The sequence below is a fragment of the Sceloporus occidentalis genome, unplaced genomic scaffold, assembly GCF_023333645.1.
Source record: "Sceloporus occidentalis isolate IW3139 unplaced genomic scaffold, rSceOcc1.0.p SCAF_268, whole genome shotgun sequence".
NCBI lineage: Eukaryota > Metazoa > Chordata > Lepidosauria > Squamata > Phrynosomatidae > Sceloporus > Sceloporus occidentalis.
Window position 1 is genome coordinate 786,162 of NW_028317248.1, and position 11,009 is coordinate 797,170.

The following is an 11,009-nucleotide window of genomic DNA, read 5'->3' on the forward strand; positions in this document are numbered from 1 at the left end:
TGGAAGTGACCCAAGTGCAAGACCACCAGGACCCCTGCCCACCTGATGGCTGACACAGAGGCCAAGCGGAGGGAGTTGGGCTCCAAGAGAAAGAGGATGCAGAGGTACAAGAACTCTTTGGTGAGTCTAGGTTCTTGACTATTAGTTTCATCTGTGTCACTGCTGGGCCAGTTCATGAAAGCAAGCGGAGAACATACTCTCCCAATTTCGCAGAGACAGTCCTGGTTAAGCCTCTCTCACCCCACTTTTTCAGGGACCTTTAAAAATACCCCATCCCACTTTCCCCCTTCTCAGATCACTTCAGTTCCTGAGTGCCATTCAGTTTGCAGCCCATCAACTCAAAAGTGCGGAGAGGAGATGAAAGAAGGAGGCAGGATATGCCCTTCCCAAGAGGCTGAAGCAAAAGCAAACTGATGTGCCCTTCCTAGCTTATGTGATCTTCCTCATAAACAACTTTGGCCATCTTCACCCCCTTCTGGATTCCTTGTCCATATATGTCTTGCTTTTCCAATCTGCGAAATGTTGGGGGATATGGGAGAATGTCTCTGGATCTAAATTGGGGGTGGGGCCAGTGGCCCTTATTAAAAATGACGTTTGCCTCTGAAATTTGGCAAGAAATATCTAAATGCACCACAATTCGTTGGTGGCTAAATGTACTATATATGCTGGGATAGTGAGTATCCTAATCCATCCTCAATATCCCAGCCAAAATTTAAAGTTTATTTCCTGGACTGATTTCTGAAGTGATGAAATACTAATATTTCGGATGCACCATGTGCTTTCCTCCCCTTTTGCTTAGTCACTCTCTGGATGAGGGCTATTTTCTATTTCAGGTGACCTTTGCAGATGTGGCAGTATATTTCTCCGAGGATGAATGGAATCTGTTGACAAAGAAACAGAAACATTTGTACAGTTATGTAATGATGGACAATTATGAGAATGTGGCTTCTGTAGGTAAGGAACCTGAATCCATTGCTCTTTCTATAAAGACTGAGGGTCCTTTTATCCTATATTATTATGTTTCTATGGTTCCACTAGAATAATAGAATCATAGAGTTGGAATAGACCACAAGGGCCATCCTGTTCAACCCCCTTCTGCCATGTAGGAATACACATTCAAATCACCCCCAAGAGATGGCCATCCAGCCTCTCTTTAAAGACATCCAAATGAGAGAACTCCACCAGACTCTAAAGGAGTATATTCCACTGTCAAAGAGCTCTTACTGTCACAAAGTTCTTCATAATGTTTAGGTGGAACCTCTTTCCCTGTGTCTTGCCTCTATTGTGGTGTCGCCTTTTCTCTGTAGCAACAAAAAGCAAGCTTGCTCCTTGCGCAACATGACAACCTTTCAAATATTTAAACTTGGATATAATATCCACTCTTTATCTTCTTTTCTCCAGGCTAAACATAACCAGCTCTTAAAAGTGTTCCTCACAGAACTTGATAGTTCCCAGACTCTACACCACTTTGGTTGCTCTTCTTTGGGCATGCTCCAATTTGTCAACATCCTTTTTGAATTATGGGGCCCAGAACTGGACACAGGATTATTCCAAGTGAGGGCTGACCAAAGCAGAATAGAGTGGCACTATTACTTCCCTTGATCTAAAAACTATTCTTGCATTGATGCAGCCTAGAATCACATGGGCCTTTGTAGCTGCCTCATCACACTATTGGCCCATGAAGAGATGAAAGGGCGACACAAAAATCCCTTTTTCTCTAATGTTTCTTTTCCAATCTGAGCTTGCTTAGTTCCATGGTTGATTCCAGAGGACCTTTATTACCTGATTGCTGGAGTCTGGGGAGGACACCCCCAAGTGCTATGCTTTTAGGGGAATTTCATACTTAGTTCAAAGGAGAGATTGGGGCAACAGGGACCTCAGTAGTTCCGGACACCCCCCCCCCCCCCCCCGGCATTAGACGAATTCCATATATTCCCAAACCCTATTTAAATGAATGAGGCGCTATTAACCCTTATGAGGCATGCCGGCCCTTTTCCCAATGTGACTTTTAGTGTATGCTGAAATCCGTGTAAGGCATGCCCGCGTATGACGCAGGTGCACTCTACACTCAGGCACACATATATAGGTGTTCACGCACAAAAACAAGAACTAGGTAACAAAGGTGGGACTGGAGATGTTAGGCTTTGCTAATGATAATACATAACCTAGACAGAACTTGATTCCAAGTGCTGACAGTCCAGAATGGTGAGAGAAATCAGTAACTCCCATGGCAAGTGTAGCTGGCAAGTGTACTGAGGTGTTTAGCAATGTAAACCAACAGAGTGTCTGTCTGCAACTGGACTGAGGCTAAAGAACAGCCAGTTGGTATATTTGTACTGAAATTGTTGCTAGTGGGCAGAACTTGAGTTTCTATAAGGTTTAAATCGTTTCAGAAAGTTTCCTGGTTGGGGAAAATATGGTCCAAAATCAAATGGAATAAAATGGGTGCTTGGTACAAATACCTAAGACATAAGGGATTAGCACCCCAGTTCTCAGGTCCTTCTTGGCTCTGAATTCCAGTCCCGTTCACAAGCTAATGTACAACGCAATGTGAGCACGATGCTCCCAGATGCAGCTCATCAATAACATAGCAGAATATGGAAAGAAATTTCCAGATACAGGTGTTGGTAATGCACTGACCACTTTTCACACTTAAAAATAAGTCACAGACACAGTTGATTTCATTTGAATCTTTGGAAGTTTTTTATCTTGAGTTGCAAAATAAAAAATATTTGCAAGCTCTCCTCTCTGACTTCCATCATGTTCACTGTCTCTTGTATAAACAAATACAATTCAATCCTATCCACAGCAATCCACATGTGACCTGTATACTGTATTCATTTCCTGATGCTACACTATGAAGCGTCCTCTGCAGTTAGCTTGCATCATGCCATGTGCTCTGACTCAGCACTCTCTGGCCATCTCACAGGATATGATGCCACTTTTCAATTAAGACATTTTTACACATGTTTAAATGAATATTTATTCAACAGTCTGTATGACTATCTGCTTCTACTGATTACCTCAAGGTAGTTCCCCACAATCTCCTCTTTGCCAGCTCCTCTGAGTAAGGATATAATCATTTCATGGATTTGGGGCACCTGCACCAGAATCATGCTCAGGTCACCCACTCCAACTCTATTAATTTAATCTCAAATAGGGAGGCGTGAATGTAGGGCTGAATGTTGGGCTAACACTTTCCTCTCTTAACTCTGAATTTCAGTATTATCTGTCATTATTCTTCTTTACAGAAGAACTTGTCAGTCATGAGAGAGTCCACACATCAGAGAAGCCATACAACTGCCAGAATTGTGGGAAACATTTTATGTACAAGTCTATCCTTGTCATGCATCAAAGAGTCCACACTGGAGAGAAGCCATACAAATGCCAGCATTGTGGGAAATGTTTTTCTTGGCAGTCAACCCTACTGACACACCAGAGAATCCACTCAGGAGAGAAGCCATACAAATGCCAGCATTGTGGGAACTGTTTTTCTCGGCAGTCTCACCTACTGACACACCAGAGAATCCACTCAGGAGAGAAGCCTTACAAATGCCAGCATTGTGGGAACTGTTTTTCTCAGCAGTCAACCCTACTGACACACCAGAGAATCCACTCAGGAGAGAAGCCTTACAAATGCCAGCATTGTGGGAACTGTTTTTCTCAGCAGTCAACCCTACTGACACACCAGAGAATCCACTCAGGAGAGAAGCCTTACAAATGCCAGCATTGTGGGAACTGTTTTTCTCAGCAGTCAAACCTACTGACACACCAGAGAATCCACTCAGGAGAGAAGCCATACAAATGCCAGCATTGTGGGAAATGTTTTTCTCAGCAGTCACACCTACTGACACACCAGAGAATCCATACAGGAGAGAAGCCACACAAATCCAAGCAGTGAACGAACTTTATTTTTGTAAAGAAGGAATACAAAAATCTTTTTTCAATCCAGCAGTGCTAAGAAAAGGCCCTCATGATTTTATTTGTACGGTTTTTATGTCCATATGTCTGTTTATGTTATATTTTGTTAAGTTTAGGTTTTCATTGCTACTAGTATAGATAATCACTTTGGGTTATAAATTTGGCTGGGGATTATGGGCTGTGGTTTAGGTTAGTTAGATGGGGGACTGGGATTTATTGCAGCTAGCTAGAATTGCAATGATAGCATTCAGAATTTGTGGGATGTTGGCTGAAGAAAGTTGGGGACCGGTAGCAACAGAAAGGGAACTAGCTTCTTCGAATGTCTGGGGCAGGGAGAGATTGTGCGTGTGAGAAGGATGGCAAAGTGGGGCTGGTTAATAGTGGGGGATAGATGATGGTAATTGTAGGTGGGGGCTAGGTTTGGTAGAAGGTGGAGTTTTAGGTTTTGGAGTTTCAGTATATTCTTTGGCTTGGGGAGGGCAGTTCTGGCTTAAACACTGAATTTCTGGCTGTGTTTTCAATAAAGGTCTTTGTTATTTCAACACATTGGACTCTTTGATGCACAGAAGTTGTGAATTTGCACAAAACTGACCCTTTCTTCTCCCCTCAGTCCTCAGCAACATTCCCAGCCATAAGAACAGCAGAGGCAAACACACATACATCTATATATATCTATATCTATATACATACAGTATACACAGAGAAGCTATTTCCAAAGCAGAGTCTTCCTTTCCTGCCTTTCCTGGGCACCACTGTGGCCTCTTCAAAATCTCCTCAAAAGAAGGAAAGGAGGGAGGAATAAGGAAGGAAGGAAGGAAGGAAGGAAGGAAGGAAGGGGAGGCTGCTGAACGCCCGGCGCGCTCCTTCCCTTCCCTCAAAGGCTGCCAGTGGAGTAAATAGCAGCAGCAGTAAGGCCCTGGTGATCCCTGCACATGATCAGAAGGGGCCTTTGGATGTATGTGCACATGCGCAGTCCCAGATTTTAAGGCAACTATTGACGGTGCTGAACCATATCCCTCAAACTCAGCATCTTAGAGGGTATTAAAACTGAGAACAGGTCGACATGGAAGCCAAGACCCATGATTGCTCCTGCATTCAACTATGTTCCAGACTGCAATCTGCCATGTCCATTGGACCTCAAGGGGAGCCACCGAGAGCCACACAAGCTCCATTTCTATAGCCCTGTCCTGGGTTTTCCATCGGGGTCACTGGTTTCCATGGTAAAAGGCCTGGCAGGAAAGTAGCTGAGGCTTACCTTCGCCAAAGTATAGTTTCCTGCTTGTTGGAATAAGCTTTCAAGCACTCGCCGATGTGGTCGCCTATCTCAACAGACAGCTGAGCATAAGATTCTCCAGTTCTTCCACCAAGTGCCCCTTGCCTGGGTTGTCCAGATCTTGTATGGCCTTCCTGACTGGCTGCATCTTCTCTTCGCACTGAAGAGGGGAACAAACAGAGAGGAGCCATGTGAAAGTGAAGGGTGGGAGGGAAGGTGGGAGGAATTTTTTTAACTTGCCTATTGCTTTGGACAGCTAAGTGAAGAGGAAAATCAGCTAATCTAAAATGTGATGCAGGAGAAGAGTTCAATGGATACTCTTTTCTGCATGTTTTCAGCATGATAAGAGTGGCAGAAAACGTACAATGTCAAATGTTTCCTGGTTATATACTCTTCCTCCTCTTCTTCCTCCTCTTCCGCAATGGCTATGGGCTCACTCCCAGCTGCAACGTAGACAGGGCCCTGTGGTGGGTTCCCTTTATCTCCAACTTTGGCCTCACTGTCTTTGGCCTGTGAAAGAAGAAAATTGGGCAGATTACTCCTAAAGCAAAATTAGGGATGTGACAAAATCAGGGATCTGACCATTGAAAGAAAGGAGGGGAAGAAGGTGTGACATTGCCTTGTTGTGGTGCTGCTGCTGGTGGTGCTGGTGTGTCTCCATGTCATTTTGGACTAATGGAGACCCAAAGATGCTTTTGTTCATTCTACATTTTGTATTCTAAGCCACCTTGAGACCCACCCATGGGAGAAAGATGGGATGAAATGTAATAAATAACACAACCATACAGTTAAAAGAAGGTACAATAGGAATGAATGAATAAGAATCATAGAATCGTAGAATCGTAGAGTTGGAAGAGACCGCTAGGGCCATCCAGTCCAACCCCCTACGATGCAGGAAATCCAAATCAAAGCATCCCTGACAGATGGTCATCCAGCCTCTGCTTAAAGACCTCCAGAAGGATGCTTTCAGGTGAGATCAACCAGTCCAACTTGTGATGCCTTCACAAAGCAGGAGTAGGTTCCACTGTAAGGAAGACAGTACTCTAAACACTCACATAAAATAGGAAACAGGCAAACTAACCCAGAGAAATGCTCTTGTCCTGAGGTCTCTCCTCCTTCTCTCAGCCTCAACTGACTCAACTCCCACCTTGGCCAAGATTCCCAATTCTTTCCAAGGAAACCAACCAAAGAAACACATTCTCCTTGGTTCCATCTGACCACTTCTCCATGAGTCCAATTACATGGGTTACATTTCTCTTAATAGGATGATTTCAACTGCTTTTTAACATTTCACAGTCATCTCTCAGGATCCACAGATTCTGCATCTCAATATATCCCCCAAAAGCCAACCCTGATTTTGCCATTTTATGTAAGGCACATCATACTACAACCCCATTGTTTGTAAAAGGACTTAACGTCCACGGATTTTGGTTACTTCATGGGGTCCTGAAACCAAACCTCAGCAGATACTGAGGTCAAACTGTAAATAATCTTCAAATTCCACCATACAATCAATAAAATTACAATTCAAACATACATCACACTTGTTCTTATTTTTGTTCTTCTTCGTATTATTATTATTACTGTTCAGATGACACATGCATTTTAAGAGGCCAGAAGCTGCACCAAAGCTGCGCTCCTGTCCTTAGGATTGTAGTGTGGCTTTGTCATGGCTTCTGGCCTCTTAGGACACATGCATCATTTAAATAGCATACCTCCAAAGTGACCAGAAGCAGCTTTATTTTGGCCTGTCTATATCGGCTCTAAGTAAGATAAATTACAATACAGATCAGAAAAAGGAAAAATGGGCTAAAATGAGGGTGGAGAGGCTGAGGGGAGAACCTCTATCTATGCAAGGTAGCCAAGGTATTGGTAGCAATAAAAGTGTCAGTGACAGTGAAAAGCCCTAATCTGGAAAGGCCTGCTGAAAGAGATCTGTCTTAACAGCCTTTTTAAAGGCTTCTAAGGTGGAGATGTGATGGATCTCTTCTGGCAGGTCATTCCAAAGACTAGGAGTGGCAGAATAAAAGGTCCTCTGGGTTGTTGTAGCCAATCTAGTCTTCTTAGGCTTTAGGATACTTTTTCCAGTGAAGGGAGGATTGTGTGGAAGAAGGCACTCCTGAAAGTAGTCTGGACCCAAGCCATGTAGGGCTTTAAAGGTTACAACCAACACCTTGTATCTTGCCCAGACACTAATGGCAGCCAATGGAGGGATTTAAGATCCGGTGTAATGTGGGCAGTTCTAGAAACTACAGACTACAAATTCCATGATTTCACAGGATGTTGCTATAAAAATTGAATTCGGACCAGTGTTGCATGCAATGTAGTGTTCTAGAGCACTTGCCCCCATTCTATAGGAAGGGCGATGTGTCCTTACCCACAGAGGACACATTTTCATAGGTTTCCATCATCACCTCGTTGTACAGAAATTCCTGCTTTGGACTCAAGAGTGGCCATTCCTCCTCTGTGAAGAACACTGCCACATCTCAAAAGGTGATCTGCAATAGAAAGCAGCCTTCGCTGAAAGACAAAGGATTGTAAATAACACCCCCATTGCATCCTAGTCAGTCAAATTCCCAATGGCTCCACCACAAAAAAGGAGGTCTGGGCACTAACTTGTCCGGGGGTCTTCTTTCCTCCAGTTTCTTCCACAAAGGAGGAATTGAGGGTTGTTTCTCTTCTCTCCCTTCCTTTGGAAGCATCTTGATTCTTTCCACACCTGCAGAAAATACAAAGTGATTTTATGTGCACACATTTATGCAATCTTTCATGGAATACAGAAAATACAATTCAACAGCACTAAGGGCAAATCAAACCTGAACCTTCCCTAAAATTGAAAATAAATCCATTGGAAAGCAGGATATTAATTATTGATATTATTATTATTACTATTATTAGTCTTGCCTCCAAACCCTCAGAGAGAGAATATTGTGAATACTGAAAGACTAAGACAGTTCACTGGGCCTTTCGGGGCGTAGAGACCAGCATCGTTGGCTGGCATGAGGGCGAAGATGGCGTCTGCACAGCGCACTCCCTGACTCTTCCCGCATGTGTGATGCTGCACATTGCACCATATCACAGGTGACATCACGGTTTTCTTCTGGCACTACATCCTGATGATGCAGAAAAGGAGTGGAGAAAAGCCACACCATTGGCAGATATGGCACTTTTTCCCTGGCGCAGAAAGGAGCTCCTTTTTGCCCCACGGAAAGGCCACATCAGGGCCACAGCGTAGCCTTATCATAGTGGAAAAAGGAACTGCAAAAAGTAGCGTGTTTGTCGAGGCCCTGATCTGGCGCTAAAAGGTGCGGCCTGTACATCCCCTTAATTTCCAGAAAATGGGGCTAGGATTGGAGTCCTAGGGTTGGCCCCAGCCTTTATCACTCCCAAAGATGTCAATAGGAGGAGGGCTGGGTAGGACTCATGGGTCTGATTGATTTTAATGGGTCTATTTTTAAATTTTTTCTTCCAATAATCTACATAAAATCATAATGTATAGATAGACAGCAATAACAACAACCATAGCAATTGCAATATTTAAATGTCTATATTTAATGTTTCCCATTGCCTTCCCCTAAGGCTGAGAGAGTGTGGCTTGCCCAGTCACCCAGAGAGTTTCTATGTTGGAGATGGGATTCAAACACTGATCTCCAGAGTTGTAGTTCCACTATGCTCAAACCACTAGGCCACACTGGCTCCTATATCATGGACATCATTTCATTTCATTGTATGCCATGGACGGGCAGCTTCTTCATCCATGGAGGTCATTTTGCAAGCCCCCTTCTCCTCCTCCATTTCCAGGCCCAGCTCCTTCTGCATACCCTCCATCTCTCCCAGTTTGGCAGGGACCCTCCCCTTGTTCATCCTCTGCCCTCCCATCTTTTCAGCTGCTCTTCAAAGGCCACAGTTTCCTCCTCCTGCTGCCATTTCTCCCCTTCTCTTGAGCCCACTGCCATTGCTGCATACTGAGTCCAAAGGGCAAAAGGAGTCTGCCCTCCATGAAGACAGCCAAGGAGAAAGGAGAAGAGGGGCCCTTCTCAGAGGCTCAGGCAAAAGCAAACAGCTGCAGCCTCTCCTAGTTTGCCTCTCCTTCCTCAGAAAGAACCTTGCAGTCTTGATCATATTCTGAGGTTGTTTCGTACCAGCCTCCCTTTGATTCTCTTGGATCCCTCTCCAAAATCTCTTGGCCCCACAGAGACTCCCAAGAGAGGAGAGGAGGCCTGGCAGCTGGAGAAGAGGGGAGGAGGAGGGGGGCTTCCTTGCTTCCAGCCCCCAAAGGCTGCCTCCCTACAGAAGACCCTCCAGACCCCATCCTTGGCTCCAAAATGGGGGCTCTTCCCTTTAGCCATCCTTCTCACAGAAGACCCAAATTTGGGGGTCCCCCATCACCCTCTCGAGGCCCCCACCTTTCCTTCCCTGCCAAGGAATCCCAGAAGGAGCTCTTCTTCTTCCTAAGCAGCCAACGGTCAAAGCCACCAGCCTTCTAGAACCCTATTCAGGCTTCAAGCCAACCGCCAGCCTTTCCCAGAATTCCACGCTCTCCCTCCTCCCAGCGGAGGAGGCCGGGAGACGGAGCAATGGGTGCAAACTCCAGGGAAAGAGAGTTTATTGTCTTAAACTTGTAATTCTAGTTGTGTCCCTTTATGAGGGAGAATGAGATGATGATGATGATTATTATTATTATCAACAACAATTATGATAATTAGTGTCTTGTTCCCAAAACCACAGAGCCTTGTGAAATCTCAAAGACTGTGTTTATCACTCGGAGGTTTTTGCAGCTCTATGCAGCTCAGATCCGAAGCCACTGCGGGTCCAATGATGCAAATTCAGGCGACAACGTTTTGTGTTATCACACGCGATTCCTTTCTATGGGGCTCCTTCCATGGGGCTTCCGAAGTGATTCCAAAGTGACCCCTCATTTTGCTGAAATCGGTAACAAGCGAATGCACAGAAATGGCTTCCAAGCTCACTCCGATTCCACTCCGAATTGGTCTGGTGTGGAATGTAGCTTCGCTTCTGCTCTGTTTCACCACCGCAAACCCCCCGGTTGCAAATTTCCCATGATGCAGCGCTGCAATTCCCCCCATTTCCTTCCGGTGCTCCTTTCACTTTCAGGGCAACCAGGGGGGTGCGTTGTTCGCTCCATTGTTGCTGGGATAAGGCTGAAACCTTTCGTGGGGAATAGGCAGCCAATGGGAGTGGAGGAAAGTCCAGGTAATGGGAAGGAGGCCACACCCCCTCAGGAATGGGGAGCCAATGGAAAATCACATTAGTCCCCATAGACTAATGTTTTAATCAATAAAGAACATTCCTAATACAACGCTGCCCTCTGGTGGATACTCAGGGCACTGCAGCCTCTTTGGGCTTCTCACCAACTTCTATTCTGGAGCGCCACCTGGTGGCCACTCTTCGCAATTCACTAATAGCAGTTAACCAAATTAAACAAGCACTGGGCCCCGGACAGAACCCCACTGGTCACTTCTCTCCAGGATGAAAAGGAGTCATTCTTGAGCACCCTTTGGGTTCGGCCGGTCAGTCAGTTACAAATCCATGTAACAGTTGCCTTGTCTAACTTGTTTCATGTTTTTGTTTTATATGCTATTCAACATCTTTATCAATGACTTGGAGGACAGAATTGGGGACATGCTTATCAAATTTGCAGATGACACCAAATTATTAGGAGTAGCTAATACCCCAGAGGACAGGATCAAAATTCAAAATGACCTGAATAGACTAAGAAGCTGGTCCAAACCTAACAAAATGAAATTCAACACAGAGAAATGTAAGGTACTGCATTAAGGGAGGAAAAATGAAA

At 44.8% G+C, this 11,009-nt stretch overlaps 1 protein-coding gene across 1 annotated transcript; it reads left to right on the forward strand.

The window, feature by feature from the left end:
- The first annotated feature begins 2,046 nt into the window (after window positions 1–2,046).
- Window positions 2,047–3,992, forward strand: LOC149275754 (uncharacterized). The gene is made up of 2 exons (XM_089504376.1): window positions 2,047–2,055; window positions 3,224–3,992. Exons 1-2 carry the CDS (start codon window positions 2,047–2,049, stop codon window positions 3,899–3,901), a joined length of 687 nt encoding a protein of 228 aa, XP_089360502.1. The 3' UTR covers window positions 3,902–3,992.
- Window positions 3,993–11,009: the final 7,017 nt, after the last annotated feature.